The sequence below is a fragment of the Tympanuchus pallidicinctus genome, unplaced genomic scaffold, assembly GCF_026119805.1.
Source record: "Tympanuchus pallidicinctus isolate F22 unplaced genomic scaffold, pur_lepc_1.0 scaffold3, whole genome shotgun sequence".
Classification (NCBI taxonomy): domain Eukaryota; kingdom Metazoa; phylum Chordata; class Aves; order Galliformes; family Phasianidae; genus Tympanuchus; species Tympanuchus pallidicinctus.
This window is the reverse complement of record NW_026294747.1, coordinates 47,517,689-47,543,263: the sequence shown is the minus strand read 5'-3', so window position 1 is coordinate 47,543,263 and position 25,575 is coordinate 47,517,689. Positions and strand designations below refer to the sequence as shown.

The following is a 25,575-nucleotide window of genomic DNA, read 5'->3' as shown; positions in this document are numbered from 1 at the left end:
GATTAAAAAACAATAATAATAATAGATATTCTTAAAGCTTTTATATCTCTGAATTCAAGAATCCTCTTGAAAAGACTGTCACTGCCATTCTTTGTGTTTGCCGCAATGCAAAAGTCTCATGGGAAGAAAAGTTCTATGTTGGTAAATATTCCAGAAATGGCGGGGGGGGATGGGGATGGGGAGGGGTGGAAATGTTTTCAATTTCTGTTTTCAATTTCACACAGTCACAGCCCAGTCTGAGCCACACTTTGAGCATCACTGGGAGATGTGCAAGCATACCCATGACCACGGAGCTATCACTGGGAGAACTGCCAGTTACTTTGGTGTGCAGGATGAACCACCAGGTTACATCACTTCCTACAGCTGGAAACACCTCCCAGGCACCAGACAGCACACCACTGGTGTGCCAGGAGCAAGGTGGATCAGCCCATGCAGGGCCATGAGCTGCTGTGCTTCCCTGGGGACCCACCATTGCCGAGCCACCCCAGCACGTCTCTCAGTCACTTCCCCTCATTACAACGCATTAGATCATAAAGCAGATGAGATGGAAGTCTTGGGGAGGTGGCTGCACATGAAACCTGCCTAAGGGAGAAGGATGAGATAGAGGAGCAGGGGCACAGCTACCTACCCTGGTGCTGCTGAGAAACAGGACTGAGGAAAAGAGCAAGTGGGAAAGGACAATGGATCCCAAGTGTTCTGAAATGACCATGAAGTGAGCAAAGCATATGTCCCAAAACTCTGCACCCTCCTGTAGGAACAACAGCAGCATGCACTGCCCATCCTCTGCAACGAAGGACACCACCAGAACATGACCTTAGATTTTTATATTTTTTTTAAGTGTAAATAAAAAGAGGATGAGATAACCCTGAGATTCAGATGCAGATTCAGCAAAGAAACATATCTGCACTGAACTTCTCAGCTACAGAAAATCCATAGCTCATTTAATTTCCTTTATTTTAGTTCTGTAATTATTAGCACTGAACATTAGTCAGGATTCATTTCACTTCGGCAGCAGCTTTATCTTTGCTAAAGAGATTTGATATTACTCATCTCACACGGTGCCCAGAATTGAGAGAAACTATGATGGATAACAAGGAAAAAAAAAAAAAGAAAAAGAAAAAAAAAAAAAAGGAAAGAAATCACAAAACTGCTAACCTGCAAGGTAAGAGTGCTTTTTTTATTCTTTTTTTTTTTTTTTAATATTCTGTGGATTCCTTAAAAAATAAAAAATTAAACACAAAGAGAGCAGTAGCACACTGTCAAAAGCAAGCAGCTAAGTACAAAGAAGGAATATGCAGACACCTTTAATCGCAACACACTTCTAACAGAGCTGCTCTGCATTAGGGTGTCTGATGCATAACAGAGTCTGAGTGAGCCAGAAAAGCACAGAAGTGAAATAGTGCATAAAGCCCCAGCCCTGAGCTGAACAGACATGCACACCCTTGCTTAGAGACCTGCGTTCAGCCTTGACTTCACCATTACATGAATACTAAAGACTTCAGAAAACAGGGAATGAACATGGAATGAATGGGCTTGCCCCCTGCCACAGCCAACCACCCCCCAAAGACCCCAGCAGTGCTACAGAAGCAGCTTTCCACCAGGAGCACGCTGTCTGTGCTTGGCATTTTGCTGACATGATGACAGCGAAGCCGGGAGGTTTCTCACGCAGTGATTTGAGTAGAGCTGCACAGCATGGATGTGGCTCAGAGAGCCACCAAGCCCCTATAAGGTACCGTGTGACAACATAGAGAGCCATGCAAAGGGCAGCAGTCAGAAAACAACCAGACTGTTTCTAAAGTCCCTGAGCTGGACAGAGGGAAATAAAAATTAGCTAAGTTCCAAACTGCTCCAGCTTGGAAATCAATTAACAAGTGTTAAAAGACACTTTATGAACCATTTGAGTTTATTATCCACCTCGGGAGATGCTACGACTTCCCTACAGGGAGACCCAGTGAGGTCAGTAACCTCAATTCTGGCGACATTATGGACAGAAACAACATGTCCTGTCTCATTTGTTACAGAGGCAAACAGAAGGAAACAGTAAAAAAATAAAAGAAAAGATAGAAAACAAGGCTGCATACATATAGCCCCAATTAGCATCCAAGCAAATAAAAAGCTCTGGCCAAACTCTGGAGTTACCAACACTTCAATGAACAGGAAATGTGGAAGAAAGCAAAAGACTTTTCTGCTTTGTGCTTATCACACCAAAATCTTGGCTTCTTGACATCCAAAACAAGAGGTTTAAGAAGAATGACGAATACATGGTTCCTGTTGCTCAAACAAGTTTATGCCATGAATATAGGACCATACCACGTACAGCCAACCAACAATCACCCTCATCACAGGAAAGAGACAGGGAGGATTTTTCATATACAGTTACATTTAGAGACATCTTCTCAAATATGAGCTAATTCTGTGTCTTGTAAGAGTGAGCATAAGTCATTCACACAACACTTACTTACTACAGCAGTATTTTCATACACTATGAAGTAATAACATCTCTGCACTAGAGCATTTTCCACCCAGGAGTCCTAAATCACTTCTGAGATAGAATATTACATTCTGTTCTGTTCCTAAGGCCGGTGGCGTATCCCCCTTATACATATTTGTATCTTTGAAACGATGACCAAAAGGAATTATCAAAACATAAATGGAAATCCATACTTACAAATGGCAAGCGTCCCATAAGCACAATTGTGCAAGGGACAGCAAAGGGCATCTATTCACCACAAAATGCAATATAAATAAAACACGGCTAGGCAAATGTTTTAAGGTTTTAAATGATTGTGCAGCCTGCCAGGGGCTTTTAGATTAATTTTAGAGCCTGGTCCAGCCCGAGGAACACCCCAATCATCACAGCTGCAGTGGAGTCAGGCCTCTTCCCTGCTCCTGTGTGCCTCACAGCTCACACCTCCTCTGATGGAGAGCATTACAGTCCTCCAACACGCAGTCTGTACTCATAAAATCTAGAATCATGAAGGTTGAAAGCAACCACTAAGATCACCAAGTTCAACTATCAGCCCATCCCCACCATGCCCGCTAACCACAGCCCTCAGTGCCACATCTGCCCTTTTCCTGAACACCTCCAGGGATGGTGCTCTTTGCACACAGCAGCCCTGCCAACGCTGCTGATCGAGAGGGAGGCAGCAGGGGACAACTTCACTGCCAACCCTGCACTTGGTGACCCACCTCGTTGGAGGCCTCTGAGCAGCACCGCCAGCAGGCCAGGTGAAGGAATACCTTTGCACGGGGCTCCAGGACAATGTTTACATCACACCTCAGGCTCACGCGCTTCTTGGATCTCCCCAGCAACACGATTTTAAGCAAAAGAAGGAAACTAAGCCAAACAAATCGATGCTTGCACCTGGTGATAGCCTTAGGTGTAAATGGAGCCCTAAATGCAGGCAGAGGCTGTCAGCATTCAGTGCACCTCCAGGAGCAAAGCAATTGAGGGATCGTGCACCACAGCAGAGCAGCTGTTACTAAGGTTTCCCAGAGCGGTACGACCTTCGTAAAGATAATAATTAAGTGGAAAGAATCACTGGGATTAGGAGCGGGATAGGGGCTGGGTCGCTGCGAGACGTGCAGCCAACTCCGGAATTACCGAAGGCAGAGACGGGCTGGGGAGAGCGGGGACCAAAACAAACGGCTCTTCCTTCCACAGGCACTTCTCCAGCCGGAGGAAATCGGTGGATTGCTGCTTTCCAGAGACACAATGGACTGACCGACCTCGGAAAGGGGAACTGCGGCTCGCAGCTGACCTACGCCGCTCCGCCGTCCCCGAGGGCGCCGTGCCAGAGGCCGTGCCCCAGGATACGGGCACTAAGCGGAGATCCCCTCCGAGGTGATCCGTCCGACGGACGGAGGCGGCGGCGGCCAAACGTGCCAAAAACGCCGCCGTCCGCTCGCACTGCTCACGCGGCGAAGGACCGAGAAGCGCCGCGCCGCTACGCCGCCCCTCCGCCTCGCCCCCCGTCCCCGCCGCGCTCACCTCATCTTCCCGGCGGCGGCTGCCGGGGCCCGTGGGCGGCGTGGAGCGGGGACTCCTCCGGGCGCCGCCCCACTCGCAGCGCCGGGCCCCGCGGCACTACCCGGGCAGCGCGGCGGCGGGCAGCCCCTCCGCCGGCCCGGCCATGTTGCCGGCTCCCGCCCGGCTGCGCTGCGTGTGAGTGAGCGCGTGTGGGCAGGACAAAGCCGCCGCCGCCGCCTCCCGCCCCGCTCCCACGCGCGGCGGGGCCGCCCCGCCCCGCGCAGCCTCCGCCGGCGGCCGGGCCCCACGGATGAGTGCCGAGGGATGGGAGCGCCCGAACCGGCGCCGGCTGCAGCGGGAGACCCGAGAGCCGCCCTTCCAGCGCGGAATTTGCGTGGATGGCAGGAACGGCAGAAATCGCATTTCCAGTTAGTACCGCAGGAAGCGGTGCTGTCGGAGCCCGCGCCCTGCCCGCTTGCTCCCCACGCCCTCCCGGCTGGCTGTCAGACGCCTCTGTCCCGCACCCACATTCCCACGCACCCCGCTCCTCCTGCCGGCACCGCGGCCGTTCGTGGCAGCAGCGTCCCCGCGGGTACGCAGCGGGGAGCTCCCCCGACCCTCATCGCCTCTCTTTGCCCCTTTTCGTACACCATCAACTAGAAATAGATGATGTTGAAAGCACTACCCTCTGTATTGCGTATAATTGTGCAATCGTTAAGGTTGGAAGGGATCTCCAAGATCATCTTGTCCAAGTGTCAACCCGTTGCCACCGTTTCCACGAGGACCTGGCACAACGGGGCACCAAATACTGCAGCTGTTTCTAATGTTTTTGATATGTAGATCCCTGCAACTTCAGTGTTACTTCTTGAGAGGGCAGAGGCTCTTTAAAAGGAAATGTGCTGATGGTGTCTTGGTGTCTCCCACAGAATCGTAGACTATCCCAAGTTGGAGGGAACCCAAAAGGATCACTGAGTCCAACTCCCAGTTCAAGTGTCACCCCATTTGGACATATAACAAATCCAACAATCATGTAATCACAGATAATCCCACAGCAAGCACCAGGTGGGTATCAAAGATCATAGAACTGTAGACTGGCTTTAAGTTGAAAAATACTTTGAAGATCAGTCAGTGCCAAACCCTGCCGTGGGCTGGCTGCCCCCCACCAGCTCAGGCCACCCAGGGCCCCGTGCAGCCTGGCCTTGGGCACCTCCAGGGATGGGGCACCACCAGCTCTCTGGGCAGCAGTGCCAGGGCCTCTGAGTAGAGAATTTTTTCCAGACATCTAACATAAATCTCCCCTCTGTAAGTGTCAGGAACAGAAGCAGTCTGCACAGGGCTGGGAAGCAAAGCAGGGGGCAATGTGATGGGTTAATTCTTCATGCAAGTACTTGGCATTTTTGTTGCTGTGGAAATATAAGGTTTCTATTTATTCAGGCCAGTACAGCATTTATTTTTATTGTGACAGCAGCCTATGCCACTAGAATAAGTACTGCAAAAATCAAGCCCATAGATTTGATGCCCTGGGAACCTCTTTGATCACTGGCTTGTCAAGCCCTGCTGCAGCTGCAGGACCAAATGAAAATACACTACAGCAATAACAACAACAACAGATGACAGGAGCAGAAATCACAGTACTAATAATGCCTATGCCTTTTATTCATGGGCTTGCTTGTTCCTTGGTAGCTAATGCATATCTAATAACTGCTATTTCCAATGGCCATTAAGATGTTCAGAAGTTAATTAGGAACAGAGTTACTGCATGGCCAGGGAGGAACCACCTTCTGTGCCTGATTAGCACAGAGATCAGCTTGTGCTCCCCCATCCCACACTGCACCCGTGCACCTCTTTCCCAAGTCATCCAGCAATTGACATGAGCTTGTGGGCAATCCTAAAAACAGAGCTGCCACTATTCCTAAGGAGCCTCATATGTTTGAAACCAAGGCTAACAGTCATCTCTTACAGGCAATTACCCTAAATTTCCAAACACACAATATACTTGGCTTGCAAAACTTAAGAAGTTTGTCAGACCACAGATCTGATGTGCAATTTGCACTGAGTGATGTTGGCTTGTAGAAACCTGCCCGTGTGATGGGGTTGCTGAAGGTTGCAAGCTCATGCAAAAATAAAACCTATTTTCTTATTACTGTTTTCTGCCTAATCTTTGGGAGTTTGGTCACCGACCATCTCATGTGACATATGTGGGTCAGCAGAAGGCAAGGAGGATGCTTATTAAAGTAGAAAATTTCACAATAGTTGTGCTAGAATTTATATCACGATTGAAGAGTGAATTCATATGTGGGTACATTCATCATCTGTTGTGGTTTTTTTCCCCCATGATTTCTTAAGCCAGGTTTGTAATAGTCATACAGCACGTGGCCCAGCGCTGCCATGCCTGACCCTGCTGCCAGGAGGCACCATGCGTGGGCACACCTCTGTGAACTTGTGCAAGATCTGCTCTTGCAAAGGGGTGGGAGCCTGAATCGCCCAAGGCACGGTGTGGGAACTGCTGCAGGAATGCAGAGTATGTGGGGCTGCCAAGCCTTCGTATCAGCCATTTTATTTATTCTCCTAGTAGGAAACGAGAGAAAAGCAGAAGAGATGTGCTGTTACACATGCCAGTCTTGCTATCTACTAACAGCACAGAAACAGAAGAGCAGCGTTAGGAACCTATACAATATTGGAACTCATAAGGCTTTGGTATCAGCGTGCCTGGGCTGGTGGTTGTCCTGCCCACTGGTTCTCCCTGTTGTCTGAGGAAATGATTTAACCACGTTCTGCTGGGACAGACTTATGCTGCATTGCCATAACAAACCTATGCGTTCAAAGAGATTTCAGCCTGTTCCTCTCTATGAGAATGCCTATCAGCCCAGCCTGGAGTCTTGATTAACCCTTCTCTGCCCCGGGGTGACACCTAGGCACATCAGAGCCTATTGGCCTCTTGGTGACCTCATTCCTGCTCCCCCTAATTGCAAATTCTCTTTCAGGGCCACAAACAACTCTCTGATCCCTCAGGACCTGCCAGCTCCTGGCAGCACCCCAATGGATCTGTCCCCAGCAGATCAGAACCTGCTGCGTGTCAGCTCAGAGCCTTCACCTGGGGAGGAGGAGGCCCTCCCTAAGAACCTCACTGCCTGGAGCACAATCCTCAGCACGTCTCTGCCTAGCAGCAGCTCAAGGCCATGGAGCTGCTCTTCTGCAGCTGGAGCCTTCTGGTGACTTTTTTCTCACTGAGTTTATCCAGCTCAGAGCTTTTCCTCCAAAGCCTCAGGCTTTTCTACAGGCTCCTGCACAGAAATACCGAGCTCTTTTCGGAGAAAACAAGTTTCCACATCAGCTTTTTTTTACATGCTTTGTGGGGAAGGACTATCCTAAGCATGGAGGATTTATCCTTGCGCAATTCAGAGGAATTCAATAGGCCAGCTGAAAACCTGGAGCAGTGCTAGGAAGATGAGCAATGCCTAGAGACATCCGTATGCATGTATTTCTGAAAACTTGTTATCTAGATGGCAATGTGACACTTTGCCAAAACATTCAGTTGGGCAGCCTTGCTGGGAAGGAGTGTGTAATTGTCAAATTCTCTTCCACCTCGAATCGCAGGATCATTAGAATTGGAAGGGACCTTAAAGGCCATCCAGTCCAACACTCTGCAGTGAATAAGGACACCCACAGCTCCATCCGGTGCTCAGAGCCCCATCCAGCCTGACCTTGGGTGTCTCCAGAGATGGAGCATCCACCACCTCTAAAAGCAACCTGTGCCAGTGCTTCTCTACTCTTATTATAAAAAGGAACATCTTATATCCAATCTAAATCTCCCTTTAGTTTAAACAAAGGATGCAGAAAGATTGGAACAGTGAGACAATATGGCAGAAGAGTCTATCAGGAGGCAAAAGGAACAGGACCCTAAAGAAAAATGAGAGAATGCAAATGTTGAGGATTTTTTGAAGGAGAAAAGGAGAGAAAAAGAAAACAAGATTGAAAAGGCAAGATGAGGAAAGAGTGAAGAGTGGGAAGAAGGGGAGTAGTATAAGAAAAAGCAGATTAGGTAAGAATAAATGCACTGACGTTATGCTTCCATTTTATGTTTTAGTTACGCTTCCTCAAGTGAAAATGAGAGATAAGGAGAGGACGGGACCATTGTACTCTCAGGGCCATGGTGTACTCTCACTCCCATGGCCCATACATCTCTGTGAAAAGGGGGAGAGCCCACCAGCACTTTTATTTTTCCAGTTGAACCTCTGGAGAGCTTGGTTTACAATCACTAAAAGGGAACGAGAAGAAAGCTGCAGCCTTCCAGGAAGCTGGTAGAAGCTCAGCTATGCACGATCCCTGGGGTTCTGCTCTGGTGTTATCTATCTGCTCGAGGCCAATCATCATCTTCCTTCAGAGCTTTTCCACAGAGCTTAAAGCAAAGGCACCAGTAACCCACCTGCATTCAGGAAGCCAGGGTGCAAAAGCTAAACCATTCAGAATGTTCCCCAGGACCACGCAGTACGCATGGTGCTCTGAGAAAACTGCATCCAGCTGCCCCAGCAGCATTTCCAGAGATGTGCTTTCATACCAGCAAGGGCAGAAGGGCAGGAACAGAACATATAAACAACCCTGACACTTCCAGCTTTCCTTTTAACAAATTACTACAGCTACTGTGAAGAAGTATGAGCTCAGCTCATGGTTTAAACCCGCTGGAGCATTTCCAAGGCCTGGGTTTTGATAAGGCATCTTTTACATTAGGGAACAATGTAGTTCTGCATGGGGACTGTCTGCACCCTTGCTGAACTTCGCAAGCAGCGGTATCATTTTTTGTTTTGTCATCATTAAAACCCCGTTGATCCCACTCTTGGAAGGGCAAGATTGTTTGGGCATCAGCTTTTAAGGTAGAGGCAGTGGTGCCCTCACCCTGAAGCAGGGTCTTAGCTGCACTCACCAAGTCAGTAATGATCAGGGCTACGGGCTGCTGCCTGTGTATGGCCACACCTCTGCTGAATGGGAGCCATGCACATGGGAAATGCTGGAGGGCTTCTCACACCAACCTGCTGTCGGCTTCTGTTCTCCTCAGGTGCTGTCATGCAGCCAAAGCACTTTGAATCTCTGGCATAATCACCTCCCCTGTGGTTGCACACTGATGTCATAAATTCAGAATTATGATATCAGTGGAAGTTGCTGAAAAGGAGAAGCTAGGCAGGAAGAAAGGAGCCCTACAATGTTGACATCTATCTTTTTGAGAAACTGAATCCAGAATGAACAGCCAACAGCCAAGGTGATTGATTTTGCAGGCTCTTCAGGCTGCCTCCAGCAGGCACTTCCCTCTTTAACATGTCTCAGAAGCACGAGGGCAATGACAAAACCATTTAACATGACTGCAAAACTGATCCGGATTGTTAATTTTTGCTTCCTATCCCCAATAACAGCACAGCATGATGGAGATTTCTCTAGTCTAGATTTCTCTAGATTCTAGTCTGGAATCTAGAGCAAACTTAGCACATGCAGTGCTGATCACTGGACTCCAAGAGCAGCTGAGCCTCCTTTCCTCTGACTAAATGTTATTCCAGGTAATTCCACAGATGTTTATTTCTTAGATGCTACTGCCAAAAATCCATTCACATGCACAGGCACCCAGAGAGCAGGGAGCCATTCTGATGGTTGTAACCTCAGCACCTTGGGGCACAGATATGTCCACAATAAATGAATGGAAGTGTCTAAGTTAATTTGTAGAGAGCCAAAATGTGGTAAAAACAAACATGCTAATGTTGGATGGTGGAGCTGGTGGGAAGGAGCAATCTTTATGGAGTACATATGACATGGAACTTTCATAAACAGACAAAATACGAGGTCCTAAGGAAAGACCCATGGCCTCCAGTGCCAATGACAGTGTCACAATGCTCTGCCAAAAGGAGATACATGCTTACACCTTCCACAGCTGGCAGGAGACCAAGGAGAGCCCACAGTGCCGTGAAACATCCTGGCTGACGAAGGTCCCCCAGGAGGCTTTTAGAAATGAACCGTCGCTCTCGCAAATGAGAACAGGTCTACCAAATTTAGTGCTAGATGGGAGTTTTCTCCAAGCTGCCCTCAATACCTCAATGGAAATTACCACAATCTATATTTTAAGAAAGCTGTTCCATTAGGAAAAATTGTATTTGCAGCAAAACCGTATGACTAAGGAGAAACATAAATCCCTCTCATGAAGAACATGAACCAGTAACGTTCTTACTCATCCAGCAGTCGATCACATTCATCCAGAAGCAGACAGACCCTTCCTGTTTCAGTTGTCCTCACTCTCAGGACCTGATTTCTTACCTCCCACCTTTGGGGCTGTGCAGGGACCTGGGAACATCTTTTCTGCAGGGCAGCCCTCTGCAAGGTGAGCAGCACGGAAAGGATGATGCTGCTTCAGCACAGCGAGGAATCCAAGCCAGTAATGGGAGGAAAAGATTGCTATTTAGGCTTCTCACAAGCCTGTTCTTTTCACTAGTAATTAAAGTGACATTTTCCATGCCATCTGTAGAAATTTTGAGGATGCAATCAAGTGATCTGTCAACAGTGCTGGTTCCAGGGATGTAGGAGAAAACAGAACAGCTCCTGCTTCTCTGAGCTGAGCTTGAGGAAATGAGGAGTGCCAGCCTTTGCAGGACAGGATCTCTGGTCTCCCTTATGAACTCTTGTCACCTTAATCATTTTGAAGGGAAAGAACATATTCTAAATTTAATTCTTTTGAAGAACAAATTTAATCCAAGCTTTTCATATAGAAAATCTGACTTAGTATTAATTAAAATAGTTTTTAAAAAAATAACAAGTATTTTCTTCATGTATTCAGCATTTGAAATACCCTTTTTTTTTTTTTAGTTCACTAGCATTGAAAAGTTGTTTTTTCTTACATTTATCTTTTTGTGTGCTTTTCTTCTTGTTTGGTTTGTTCAGTACAGCAACTGACTTTATAGAACTCTTCTGCAGAAAATCAGCTCCTGCTGGATTTTAACCACTTGTCAAACCTCAGCACTACCATCAATATATTAGTAATAATTAATATTCAGATAATAATTCAAGTAAAAAATATAATTAAGTAGAACAAGGCTGCAGTTTTGCCATAATGTACACCCTTCAGGAATAAAATAAATACCTGAAAACAGTCGTAGGAGATAAACAAAACCATGAAAATCTTCTACTTGAAAATAGGTGATACTAAAAAGCAGATTGATTCTATGCTTGGCTTCTAAGCACATACAAGAGGGAGGAAAGTCTTCTGAAATCATAGGTATTGCTTTCTGAGTAGTTTAAGACTGAGTTAAATAGCTATCTTCAGCTCCAGTAGGTAATCACTCAAAAAATCCTCATGCTCAAGGATACACAAGATCCTCATCTTGGGCAAATGTGGCAGTTTTACACCAATAGAATCATGGAAGGAGGGCGAGGAGGAAGGAGCTGAAAGTAGATGCAAAGTCACAAATACTGATAGTCTAGAATCAAAGCAGCAGCATAAATAAGGATGCAGAAGGAAACCAGGAATTCAGCCCCCAAATGACCAGAGGTCACTGGTTTTGTAAGCAGTTAAGGAGAGCAAGACGTGAAGGCAAGGTCTAACTAAGGTAGATGTGCTCTGGGAGCTGAAGTCACAGAAGAGCCTGAAATGAGGGGAAGAGAAATAGGAACTGAAGCCTAAGAAAGCTGAAAGGGACAAGCTGAATGCTTGATAGATGACAGCAAAGGGGATGAATTTTTTTTTTTTTTTTTTTTAAAGCAAGTTAAACCTGCTTCAGCCAAGTTCAGAGGCAGAGAAGGATGTGAAGCCCAGCCATCCCTGTAAGTTGGAGAGCTATCCTTGCGCTGTATGGAAAGGCGAAGAAAAGGCAACTGCTGCAGAAACAGCATCAGATGAAGTAACATAGGTATAGGAGTCCTAACTGCAGTTGGAAGATTGAAATAAGTTGAAAAATAAGCCCTTTCTTTGCTCTCCTTCTACTTTTAGAGAGAGAAAAAAAAAAAAAAAAAGGACATATCTGAGATAAATAAATACAAGAACCAAAGAACAAGGGTGGAAAAACAGGGAAGAGTTGAAGATTATACATAACAATGGTTAAATTGTGTAGAATTTTGTGGATAATGAAAGGCAAATAACTTCAACAGTCTTCAAAAGAATATTTGGCTCCAAAAGTTACTCATCATTTGCCAGTTCTGCTAATACATTTGTCTTGTTTTCATAGAGGAACAAAGAGAGATTGAACAGTGAAAGTTAGAAACAGAGGAGCAGCAGGAACTCATGTGGGATGGGACTGTTGATAATCCCCTTTGATTAGTAACCCTAGGGATAAACTCCGTTATTTCTTTTAAGGAATAATAGCTTTAAGTGAAGAAGGGGATCCCAAATACAGCCAAAGAGGAGCACAGGAGAAGGGAGATGATAAAGGAACGGCCGACTCAACTGACAGCTCTTGTTTTCTCTGCTGCAACAACAAGGGAACTACGATTCTGAAAGCAAAAAAAAAAAAACCCTGAAAGGGTCCATGTGCCAAAGCAAAACGATTAATAAGCATGAGGTATGGTGACAATCAACTAGCTATCTACACAAAACCTGGCATTTGAATATTACAGCTTCTCTGGACTGGATTAACATTAGGAAGAGTAGAAATATGCCTTAATTTCACAGATGTCAAACAGTGGGAGATGGATGTTGCCACTGCAAGAAGCTGTTCCACTACTACTCTGTCCATGTATTTCCTTCACATTGCAGCTTCCTCTGCCTTGGTACAAACATTCACACAGCCACATTGCTAAACCCAGGGAGACAATCGAGGAAACACATTTGCTGTTCTGTGATTCTCCTCATGTACTTCTCCATTAACTCCTGTAGTGATGTATGGGACGGGAATAAGAAGCTGGGAGTAAAATCTCTTCAGCGACAGCAATAAACATCATCTGTCTGAAGCGACTGACATCTTGGTTTCAGTCTTACCTGAGGACAAGTTCCTGACACAGAGATGTGTCAGGAGTCCTTGCTGCAAACTGTACAGTGGAACGACCCTCCTCTCAGTCAAGCACTGAGAAATAAATGTTATGCACTAGCAGGCAGAACCAAGCAAGCCTATGGGTGAAAGCAAGCAGTGTGTACTTCTCCCTTTCTGTGGAAGCAAAGCTTCACTCTCCATGTGTGGAGTTCATGTTCTCAGACACGTGCTAATGCATGAAATTACATGTCAGAATATTTTATTCCCAAATACTTCCAAAAACTACTCTAATCTTAAATTCACAAGTGTACATTATTAGATAAAAGTCTCTTCTAGCATTTAATGTTAAGCAAATATATTGTACTACACAGTAAGAATACAGTTGAAAATTCATTTTAATACATGTTTATTGGTGTCCTGCACTTTCAGTGTAGGAGGTTGGAGATGTAATAAAAAAAAGCTTCAAAATTTATTGATTCCATTTCATTTAAATCACTCTAAACAACCAGTGCTTTAGAGTTCAGAGAATTAACGCGTCCATTACGAGCAAAATTTTAATATCTTTTTCGAGTCCACTGAAGACTCCTCTCTCTTAAAATTCTTCAGATACATTCCCCAAAGTAAACAATACATTTCAATCTGTGTCACAATCACCATTGATAAGGCCTTCTTAACCATTTGATACCACCTCCACTATTACTTCATTGCAAAACACAATCTTATTTCGTACTATAAATATCCATCCATGCACAAAACACAGGGGCCAGAAGTTACACATTAATATTTCATGTAGGTTTGAAGACTTCCTTTACCCTATGCAGGTTTATGGTACACTTAAAAAGATATCTTTAGACTTGGTCTACTTGGTCTTAAAATACAAATATACAATATCCATAAGCATAAAAAAGTAAAGCTGGATTGCCTTACCATTTGTTATGAACTGCTAAAATCTTATACATGTACAATATAGCATCATGCTGATTAATATACATATTAGTTAAATATATCAACCAATAATGGGGATGTGGTCAAGCTTTTTGTTTCGTTTGCAAAAAGAAATTTGTCATATACAAGTAAAAAGATTTTTAATTGAAACTTCTCCGGAATACCTGAACCACAAAGGCCATCTGTAAACCCTGCTGAGATAGTCAGCTCATCATACCTGCTGCTCCACTCCTCTGAAAAGGAATATAACTCTTCACAGGTGGTACTCAAAGTGTGCTACTCCCAAGAGAACGTACATTTGCCAGCATTCACATTTGCAGATCCAGAACACTACTGCTTGCATCTCCTTTATGCTTTTTGTATCGACTCCTCATCCTCTACCAGAAGCAATTCAGTACCTTGACATCGCCAAAGATTTTTCTAAATAAGTAGATATACAGTACAAAGTGTAGATAGTGAAACAAGTAAGCACATATATACAGTTTTTGAAAGGCATTTTTGTGACCATTTTAGCAGTGTTTATAGATAACATTTAAGATAGTCACATTCCGCTGATACCACTGCATTGCAAACTGTCAAGCCACATTTCAATATTGAACTTGTACTGCATTGTATATTGTACACAAAAGAAAAACAATCATTCTTAAGGTGTGACAACAATGAAAAAAATCACTAAACTGAGTAAAGTAACCAGCACAGGGCTTAATTTTCCTGAGGTTTGTAAGAATTTTTTAAACAAAAATCACAGTGACCAGGCTAAACTGCAAACATACTGTTAAGTTTTAAATATACAGTTTATACAGAAGTTCTGTGCATGGCCGACTCAACTGTGCACGTTCACAAAGATGTTTCTTCTATATGACTCGCCACTGCATAATACTTGTATCTTTTCCACCTGTGGAGATGAGATGGGTATCTTCACAGAGAAAGTCTACGTTAGTTACATGACTACTGTGTCCACCATACACATGGCTGGGAGCCTAGAAAACACCACATAAGTGAGAATGTAAAGTGTCCTGAAAACACACCATCATAACATTCAAGCTACAATGAAACCAAAGCTTCCTATCACTCTTAAAATACTCCAATATTAAATTAAAATGTAACATTAGGCTTAAGTAAATTCCTTTGGAGGATACTTAACCATAGTTTTTCATTTGTAAATAGGAAAACAGCACTTAATACATTTCTCTAACTTACAAAAGTGAATTGTTTTGAAATCCCTTACCCTAAACTGTGAACATGGATATGAGAAGAGATGCACTTTGCCAAAATCATCCCCAGTTGACAGCAGTTTTCTCCCATGTGAACGGCAAACAGCATTGATATCTGTTCCATCCGACCCTTCAGGCCACACACCTGAAACATGGAGGACTAATTAAGTGCTTCTACAATGGAAACAGAAGTGGCTGAAGTTTTTGTTTAAATATTGTTACTTGTTTAACAAACTATGAAAGTAACTGCAGTTGAGTTAGTATGCATCCTTCAGAAGCAACAGAAGAGCAGGTCCTAACAACAGGAAATCAAGTACACAAATATTTCAATTTCTCCAGTCAGCAAAGTGCTATTTACTCTACAAGGAAAAAGAAGGAAGAAACTGTGCTGAATCACAGACATGTCTCAGAGCCTAAAAGAATCTTGGTATGTTTATGTACCAAATAACACATCACTGCTTTTGTTATCTCTTCTGTTTATTAACAGAAGTGATAAACATTTCTTCACATTACTGCAGCCTTAGTAACTATCCACGTACGACTCGATGTACTTTATGTGTATTGTTTACTTCTTGACTTATGGCTCAACAAATTACATGGTTTTAAATGTTATTTAATAATTAATCCCTCAAAAAGAAACAGACTGCTCTAAAATTGTAAATGCTTTTCTTTAAATACAATTACTTATATAAGTAACTCTTCCTCACATACTCTACTCCTTGCTGCTGTTGCAAAAACTGTTGCTCTAAAATTCAACTGTGGACACCACCATGCAAGGAAGAAATCTTTAACACTTTCAAATTCCACTTGATTGCATGCTCTCCCTTCACTGCCATTATGCTTCAGGATGAGGCATTTGCTGCTCCCTGCTGCTTTTCCTACCCTTTTCCTTAAGGACACCCATGGCAGGGCAGGCAGACTCAGTTTCCCTTGCGTGGCCATCAGAATGGGAATCTATCCCTACTGTGGAACAGTAGCTAAACAAACTAGCTTGGATTTGCATGCAGTTCTACCCAAATATAATCTTTGCATCCCTCCACAGAAGTAAAAAAAAAAAAAAAAAAAAAAAAAAAAAAAAAAAGCAGCACTAAGAGGAAGTGATTTCATCATGTCTTTATGCAAGTGATCTTTAAGAAGTTGTACATTATTGTAAATACAATGAAATGGTATTGATTTGCCAGACTGCCAGTTACTCGCTATTCTGACCTGTGTGGGAACATCTCTTTGCTACACAAGGGATACCAAAATAAAAGGCAGGGAAGAAAGAGAAGGAATGCACAAAGAAGAAATGCAATAACTGCTACTTGGTGAATGCTACATAGAATGAAGAGACACAGAAAAGCTGTTTTAAATAACTGCCTTGAGAGAAAACAGGCTGAAAAGCAGACAGGAGCTTTCTCAAGATGTTTTGATGATAAGCTGAGAACCCCCAAAAGAAGTGGTTTGAAGAACAGAATTGTTATTTCAAAACAGGGAAAGAATGATATCAGTTTTGTTTGTTTTACTTTGGGAATGCTGTGCTCTTTCAAAATGACTTCAGTGCCACACTGTTTTTCTTAGTACATAAGTTAATCTCATTTGCTGAAAAATTAGCCCAGTTTTTCTCCCCCATCCTCTGCAGAAATGATAAGAGAGCACTTCCACTCTCTCGTTTGAAAAATGATGCCATGCTCTTCTCTTTTTGTAAATTCATTCATTCCATCTCCTCTCACGATATACAGAACAATATATAGATGTGTAATTATTCTTGTTTGTCAGCACTTGGGCTGTTATCTGTTGGTCCCATGCATAAAAGCCAGAAGCAGTATTCCAGCTGTTACTGAAGCAGATGCTGATAAATGGACAATTATTTCACATTTTGCATGGCATCCTTTTCATTACATACCCCTCTAATGCATCTGCCTTTTTTAATAACAGCATAATAGTGTTGAGTCATTTTCAGTTCACGTGCAAGAGTAATCTGATCTTTCTGCACAGAGCTGCTCTCTTGCCTGTTAGCCTCTATTCTCTATTTGTACAACTGGGTTCTGCTGTTCAAGGCTTACAACCTTATGTCTCCCATAGAATTACCTTATTTTTTTTATACCATTCTTCTGTTTGTCAGCTTACTAATCCTGCAGCTTTGTGCCACCTACAAATTATATTCACTTATCATCCATGCTATTCAGAGTCTAAAATAAAATTCATGGTACAGCCTCCTAGACACTTTTCAACCAGCCAGCCTCATCTCTGCTTTGCTTGCAATGCTTTGATGTTTTTCAAAGCCCTAACATTTCTTCTATTCCTGTTCTTCATCCTCAAAAACTGATTTTTCTAAAATAGAGACAAAACAAACATGCAATATGACCTAAGGCCTTTGGTTCTGTATCCAGCAGCCCAAGGTGCTCTTTGCAAGAGCCTACAGATCAGGAAACCTTTTCTTTTGTCCTGTACACATGTTTGTATCACTAATATATCCCACACCGAACACATTTCCTTACATGGTGCTGATTTTCAAATAGTTCTAGGCTGACTGTCTTGTTTCCATACCTGAAGACAGGTGTTCAACAGATCAATGTTCATTTTCCATTTAGCCTTGATTATGATAAACACACATAGCATTTGCAGTTCATCTGTGATTTTTAACACTGTTCTACTTGAGTGAGAAAATATCCCTACTTCAAGTCAGCCAGCAGTTACTGAACTGCCAGTATCCTAAATATCTCTTGTCCTAGATGACATGGTTGCATCTTCTACAGCCAGTGGGGCAATCCTGGCAAACATTTTAAAACTGCTCATGTTGGCTGCTCAGAGGCCACAATGTACTGAAGGACAGAGTGACTTTCAACATTACTAGACTTGCTTCCAATTTATAATTTATAAGATCCTTCAGTTTATTTTTAAAGCCACTAACTTTGCACTTTATCCTCTCCACATGGGCTCTGAAGTACATGAATTGACAGATATTAATTCCACTCTTTTCCATGTTTCCAGTATCTTACTGCTTCTCGGTAAGGTCCTGAAAACAAATACTGATGGTCTTGAGATTATTTTTATCAGTTGTTTCTACAGATATAACAACGTTTGTCACAGTCTGACACTTTGAAAAATACCTAAATTTTAAATTAATTCCTCCCTACCCAAAGTACAGCCTTACTGATACTAACTGGGGTAGCCTCAGGTTATAGGTCTTCTAGTTAAGACACACACAAGAAAAAAAAAAGTCTTCACACCTCAGCTTTCACAGTATCAATTCTCCTCTTCCTCCTCTCCATGCAGCATCTCAATACTCACTGTTTCTTCAATTATTACTGTACATAACACAACTGTACATGATATTTGGTTCGTCCTCCAACAGATTCTACTCTCAGTATTCCTCTTCCTTTTAGGTTTAACCAGTTTAACCAAGTTGCTGTCTTGCAGCCATTTCTATCTTTCCTCTGTTCTAGCAGTGTTTCCAATCACCAGATTAGTTAAAAATTACTACACTTCCCCAACTCCTTTTTTCCAACTTCAGATATTTCTAAATAGAGCTTTGGATTAATGCATTTTGCCTCTCCGAAGTCCATTAATTTCATTTTGTTGCTTTATTTTCCATCCTGTATAACCTTCCTGATTCCAGTAATTCCTACACAGGATGTGTTCACACACCCAGTAAGTTCATTCCACCTCAATCGAATTCTGCCTGGAGTAAACTCCCCTCTTGTTCCTCATCTATTTTCCCTATGAAAATAGTTTGGAGACCTTGCTGGGTAGCCACTGTACTGCAATTCCTTTCCCCAAAGACACTGAAATTGTTAAAATTTCACATCCAGTTCCTGTGCTTAAAGCAGCTCCTGTGCTTTGACTGATTCTGCTACATATTAGAAAAATTCAAATCATTTATTCTTCTGTGAGGATGGGCAACCTTGTCCTTACTAAAATTTTTTTTCTTCACCTATAATTATTAAGTTATCTTGTACCTCTCCAGTCTGAACCTAACACTGAATTTATGAATCATCAATATATACAGCACTGGGTTCTTCTATATCAGATACCCTTTTTGAATAATTTACACTCTTCCACTTTAAAATTTTATTTATTGATTAACTTCCTCACAACTTCTATTACATTAATAAAATTAATTTTATTATTTTAAATGCAAAGACTTTGTAACTTTCTGTCAGATATAATCCAACCCCAAGCACTGTGGACTTGAATACATTAACAGTTTTATGAAGGCTTCCATCCCTCGTGTGAGAAAAGCATGATGTTAACATGCAGCCTTGCTCCTCTTACTAAGGCTGTGTGTTGTTGCGATACCCAAGCAGTGCCTGTCAGTTAAACATTACCAAATCTGAATGTTTCTTCCTGGCATATTGTTACTGCCATCTCATCTTTTAGGCTGTAAAAACATGTCCTTTCTGGCTGGTTTCAAACACATCAATGCATTTATTCTGCCTGAAACAAAGGCAAAAATCTTCTCTGCTTACTGCTTATACTAAAACAGACTCATCTTTGAACATATTTTGTGGCTTCCTATGGCTCTTGCATTCAGCTTTAATGATGATCTGTTTAGTTCTGCACGTACTGTGGAATAAATAAATAAAAATACTGCACGCAATAGGACGCAGCTCCTTCAAAAGCAGTAGAAAACTCTTAGAAACAATTCACCATGATTTTATTACACTTTTACTTCTTTCATGTCATTTAATTGTTGCATATTCTATCAAATTGGCATCAAATTACACTGAACTACATAATGATAGGTCTGCCATCCCTTTTGTGTTTGCAAAGTAACCAGCACAAGGAAACCGGTCTGATGAGATTTGGCCCAGTGACCACATAAATGACTGACAACTCAATAGAAATGGAACCTGAAATTGAAAGAGATGAGAAGGCAGCACTAGTGTGACAGAAAGGGCAGAGTGCAGTTTCTTCCTTTTCCTCTCACTTGTGTCTTAATTTAATATTTATACTTGCAGCTAGCAAGAATATTAAATCACGGCCTTTCTGGGTTGAAAGACAACGACAGATTGCAAAAAGAATGGCATAACAGAAGTTCTGTATTTACCCCTGAAGTATGAATAGTCATGTTTCACAAGAGAAAATTGGCATCCACAATATTTGTGAATAACAAGAATGATAAAAGCTTCAGAGAGGAAAGATACTTACCAAAAACATGGAATCCTAAAGTACAGGTGTACGTGGCCCATTCTATATCTCTTGTTGTTTCAACACTCACTACTTGTTTACAAGCAGAAGGGATCCCTACAAAAAAAAAAAGAGAAAAAAACAATAAGGTATGATGAACACTTAATTTTCAAATCAGATAGATTTTGATTGCAGCAGCTGAATTAAAACATATGGTCTATCTTGGCAGCTATATGTTTCATTTAAATTTTAAATCTGAATTAGACTGCATGAACTGTATACAAAATGATTAAGTATGATTTTTACTTACAATACAGGATTTCATAGTCCCCCGAATTAGACACAAGATATTGTGAGTTAACAGACCAATCCAGATGAGTAATGAAGCTGGAATGACCCTACAAGAGAAAAATACAGCATTAACTGAACAGTATCTCTCTCTTGATATAACGACAACCACACTAATAGTGCTACAAAACATACTTACGGTGTCATTGAACCAGGAGGAAAAAGAAAGGTTACTTACCGAACATTTGCCGATTCTTGTGTACTTTCTTCCATTCTCATTCACACCATATATATAAATAGAGTTGTCATGGGAACCTATTGCCAGGAAATTCCCATCTAAAAACACAACATACAACTGTAATTATTCCAGTAGGAAAAGTTATACTATAGGAACTGTACGTAAAGGCTGCGATCTTGAAAAAGGATGGTCTTAAAAACCTCTAGTTTTTAAGTTGCGTTTGATGTGTCTGTGTCAAGGCTATTATAACACTGCAAGTTCATATAGAAAATATTGCTATTAGAAATATATGACACTTCTGGAAACAGCGACAGCCCACTTAGAGTTAACTTGATTGCAACAACCTGCACCGTTCAGTTGCATTTGTTTTCCCCTTCCCAGTGAAGCCAGAACAAATGCAGTGAGTAGAGTGGAGGCAGTGGGCTCCAGAGAGTAAGACATCAACCATACAGGGCCAGTGTTACACTGCATATTTATTTTCAATTGAAGTATTTCAAGGGGAAAACAATCTTCAAATAAATAAATGCAAAGAATTAAAAAGCAGTAAATAAATGCTCTCAAACCTGGTGAGTAACGCATTACTGACAGCTGTTCGTTTCCATCTGTGTGTACAGTGACCAAGTCTTTTGTTTCTGTGTCAAACACAAACCACCTGTTGTAAATACAGAAAGAGACTAATAAGCCATTCCATAAGAAATTTAAATTTACTACAACGTTAACCAACTTTTGCTCTGTCAAAAAAGCATAAGTTTCACACCAGTGAAAGAAAAACAGCAACTCCTACTCATTTTGCTTAATTATTACTATACCAGGACAGTTCCTTTCCAATGTTTTTTAACCAGAATAACTATCTGACATTGATCCAGATAGCAATCCTCAGATTTTATTGTTATACTCTTTATTAGAATAAAGAAAAAAAAATTATATTTAATGACCCTTTTCCTTTAAGACTCCTCTATGCTATATTAACAATTCAATTGATGAGTACATTAACTCCTAGAACAAAAGGATCTAGACCATTCTCTTTTGACATGATGATCAGCTTTATTAATTTACTTTTAATTAAAATTTAATTTTGGTATTATATAGAAGGGACAAATATAAAAATTGCATTTCAATACTTGCATCAAAGCATTAATGACAAAATATAGTGCTGATGATAATGTAATGAAAAGAATCTTCACAAGGCTTCTAACATAATTCTGGGGACAAATAATCAAATACTCTTGGCTCACAACCTATAAGCATTCTGTATGTTTTCACTTAAGCACAACTGCTTTCAGTACCAATGGCAAAGTCTGCCCTCAAGTGACATTAAAGTAGAGGCTGAAATTATGGCAAAGGCACTCTGTTATGACTTGGACAATCCCAGTTAAACCAGGGGTCTGCCACAGATCCAGGATGTGACCAGTGGCTCAATCTCTTGTATAAAACAGAGGTACTATTTTTCACCCTGCTTTTTGTCTGTCTTGTCTACAGATTACACTCTTCAGGCAGAAGAAGCCTCTTCATATGCATTTTAACACTATGTCTAGCACAGCGAGACATTTGCTGAAATTTTGTTAAAGCTTTTTGACATTAGTGCATCAGAAATAATAAACCACTTATTAAATCTTCAAATGAACATTTCTTTTCTGAGGGATTTCCTTCATGCTGCCTTCTAAGCCTCAGACAAGCTCTCTGTACACACCCGCAAATGTAATTGCTTATCTCAGACTCCTCCATTCAACTCTCCTTTGCCGTGATCAGATGAGACACAGATTTAACACATAGGTCACTGGTACCATGAGAGCACCTCCCATCCACCATCTGATGCTGACCCAGACTGCCAGTTCTGCCAAAATCTGCCTCCTGGCACTGATCTGAGACTCACACTCTCAGGACAGACACCATTTCTTCATTCCATGTGCATGCAATACTCTGCAAACAGTGCACTACTCCAAGACTAGAATTTCTCATCACTAAAGGAGCACAAATAAATTTCATTCTCAAATCCAATTCAAATCAGTGGGGGATGAACATACATCAGGCACGCATCTGCAAGTCAAGAACACGAACTTGGATGCAGTGAGCTGGAAAAATCATGCTGTTTGTTGGTGCCCAAGGCATGTATCTGTACATCTTACCTTCCAGTTAGCGTCCCTACTGCAACAACAGCTGCTGAAGGATGAAAACCTGAAGACTGTGCTGGATCCTAAAATGTTGCACAAGGAAACATTTGTTTTTAGCAGTCCAAGTAATAACAAAGAACAAAATTAGTTACCTTCTGCAGGAACAGAGTAAGCTTCTCTTTTCATTTTTTCTTTAAGTAGAAATTTGAGAAGAAAAAAATACCATTTTTAGCTGACTGAAATATTACCCAATAGATTTTTCTCTCTATACAAGGCTACTGTTTTCTTCACTGTCTAATCCAAAAGTAACTTGTCAAAAGATTTCATAGTAACAACACTGGCATTGGCAACTTCTCAACAAATCACAAACAAGTAAGAGAAAAATAGCTTGTTAAATTACAGTTGACCTAAGAACTAATTACCAAAGCTGCAGTTTACCTGATGCCTTAATGAACAAGCAAGAATATGACTCAAAAGTATGCATCTCTTACAGCTTAGTTGCAGATTAGGATACAAACTGAGTTTCTTATTTCTACATGCAATTCTAAAAAGGAGATTATTGTCAAGATAGATAAATAACTCTTTTCTTATTCAAACTGTATGCACTTAGAGAAGAAAAAACAACTCCGATGTAATGGACCCACCACTGTTGCCATCAGCCTTTCTCAAAAGAATAAATAAAGGTGAGCAAAGCAATTCTTAAACATTTCAGTAAAAATTTTCTTGGAGATTGCTTTATATTTGCAAAACTACAGCTATATATTCATCGAAGCTCATGGGAAGCCATAATCAGCTGCACTCTAGTCCTGTTTTTCAGAGGACACCATGGATAAGCCAGTAGAAACTTTGACCTTTTTGAGCTGATGACTGCTTTGTTCCTGAAACAGCTGCTTATCTGGCTAATAGATCCGTTCAAATTCTCATTTTCAAGTAATGAGATAATTACTTGTAAGTGCTCTCCTCTTTAGAATACAGGAGAGCAAAGTGCCAAATTTTGCACTTCTCTTCTGATTACAGGCCTGAGAAAACATTTCTGTCACAACAAATATATCAGAAATACTGAGCTATTATTCCTTAAGCTTTATAGAGGCTGTATGCATAAAACCATACCTTTACATCTAGGGAGCCTATCAGAATGGGCCCTAAACAATTTGGTTTAACTTATCAATGATTTTCATAATCTAAGGGTGCTAGTAATAATTTTATGTTGCATTTGGCATCTTGGTAATAATGTGATTTGCAAACACATTGAGATTTTAGCAAGTCTCATGATTTAATGAGCCTGCACTATTCCTATGGACTAAAGCAAGGTAATTTATTTTTAAATCTAAATCACATTATCACATCTTAAACCCTAAAGTGATCAGGAGGTAAGAAAATATAATTAACTGTCTGCCAATGAAGACAAACTCTTAGTATTTCTGATTCCCATTTTAAGACAACTACTATCATTTCTTTAATTTCTTTGCACCAAACTGTCTTTATAATCTAGGCACTGACCTATGAAAGTGCTGCTTAATTTCTAGAGCAGCAGAACTTTTGATTCGGACTCTTCAATCAATTTAATTCAGCAGCTTTTCACATCAACAAAAATACAGGTCCTAGAACATACAACCTTGTTTGGACAGAATAAACACCTTTATCTGCATCTCCAAGAGTGATTTAACAAATGCATACAAGTGGTACAGGATACCACAAAAGACAGTATAGCAAATACCATTCTGTTAAGATTTTTGATCTTCTTGCATTAACACACATACTGTATTTACTATTATCAGTACTAGCTTTAACTTTAAAAGTTATAGGGGCCTGAATAATGAGCAAATTTCTCATGAAAAAAGTTGCATAGTTAAGAGTTTTGAAACCTCATGTGAACTAATAATTATTCATTACATTGCACAGAAAGCAATATGAGGTTCATCTGTAAGTTAATGACTACAGTTTTATTTGTAGACCTGAGTATTTCATATATATATATGCATGCCATTTTCTGGCTCTTTTTTTCGTGAAACAATTTTTCCACTATACAGAAGACAGGTAAGAAACACAAAGAAAAAAAGCTTGGATTATACTGTTCAGTATACTCATCTCCAAAGAATGCACCTATAACAAGATGTGAATAGAAGACTGATTAGAGGAAAAGAAAAAAAGCAATGGTGGCATCTCAAATCAGAAACAAAAGCATCACTTCAGTCTCTGGGAGAAAATAATGTTGTCTTTTGGATAAATATTTAGAGATAGAATTGGTGTCAAAAATTTGTTCAAAAAAATCTGTTCCTGAAGATCCATGCAAAAATTAAGATCATGTTATCACGTAGCCAATAGGAGTGTGCATATGAGCAGATGAGTGCCTAAGTACCACAAAAAACCAAGTCTATACTCTGTATTCTGTACCTAGACATGAAACTGATATCAGAGACATGACAATACATTCCAAAAAATGTGTTTTCTTTTGTGGATGCAGTGTATTAAAATCCCAATAAAATATAGAACACAGATAAAAACTAAAAAAGACACCAAAGGATTCTATTCTTCTTTGCTTTTCACTATTACCAGCAAGTGCAAACCAGATCAGAAATACTTTTAAATTATAAATACTTCCTAACATTTCCTAGTTAAAAAAAAAAAAAGTTTTGAGAGTCAGTAACACACCTCAACGTGATGCAGCACAAACATCCACACAACCCAGGGCATAAGAACTTTGGTTTTAATAGTCTTCCATTTTCAGAAAAGTTTTTACACCCACTTTTGATTCTTAGAG

At 41.3% G+C, this 25,575-nt stretch overlaps 2 protein-coding genes across 6 annotated transcripts in view; both read right to left on the bottom strand.

Annotated features, from left to right (window-relative positions):
* The window catches only part of EVL (Enah/Vasp-like), a 128,362-nt gene extending 124,232 nt beyond the window's left edge, over window positions 1–4,130 (bottom strand). The window contains exon 1 of the mRNA XM_052693244.1: window positions 3,992–4,130. Coding sequence (XP_052549204.1) covers window positions 3,992–3,996 — 5 coding nt within the window. The 5' untranslated portion in view covers window positions 3,997–4,130. The remainder of the gene's footprint in view (window positions 1–3,991) is intronic.
* Window positions 4,131–13,148: 9,018 nt separating this feature from the next.
* EML1 (EMAP like 1) overlaps window positions 13,149–25,575 on the bottom strand; it is a 118,349-nt gene continuing 105,922 nt past the window's right edge. For all 5 annotated transcript variants that reach the window (XM_052693348.1, XM_052693346.1, XM_052693347.1 and 2 more), the window contains 7 exons: window positions 22,830–22,897; window positions 21,267–21,355; window positions 20,704–20,801; window positions 20,488–20,575; window positions 20,199–20,294; window positions 15,080–15,210; window positions 13,149–14,831 (listed from right to left, as the gene is read on the bottom strand). In XM_052693348.1, coding sequence (XP_052549308.1) covers window positions 14,706–14,831; window positions 15,080–15,210; window positions 20,199–20,294; window positions 20,488–20,575; window positions 20,704–20,801; window positions 21,267–21,355; window positions 22,830–22,897 — 696 coding nt within the window. In that variant the 3' untranslated portion in view covers window positions 13,149–14,705. The remainder of the gene's footprint in view (window positions 14,832–15,079; window positions 15,211–20,198; window positions 20,295–20,487; window positions 20,576–20,703; window positions 20,802–21,266; window positions 21,356–22,829; window positions 22,898–25,575) is intronic.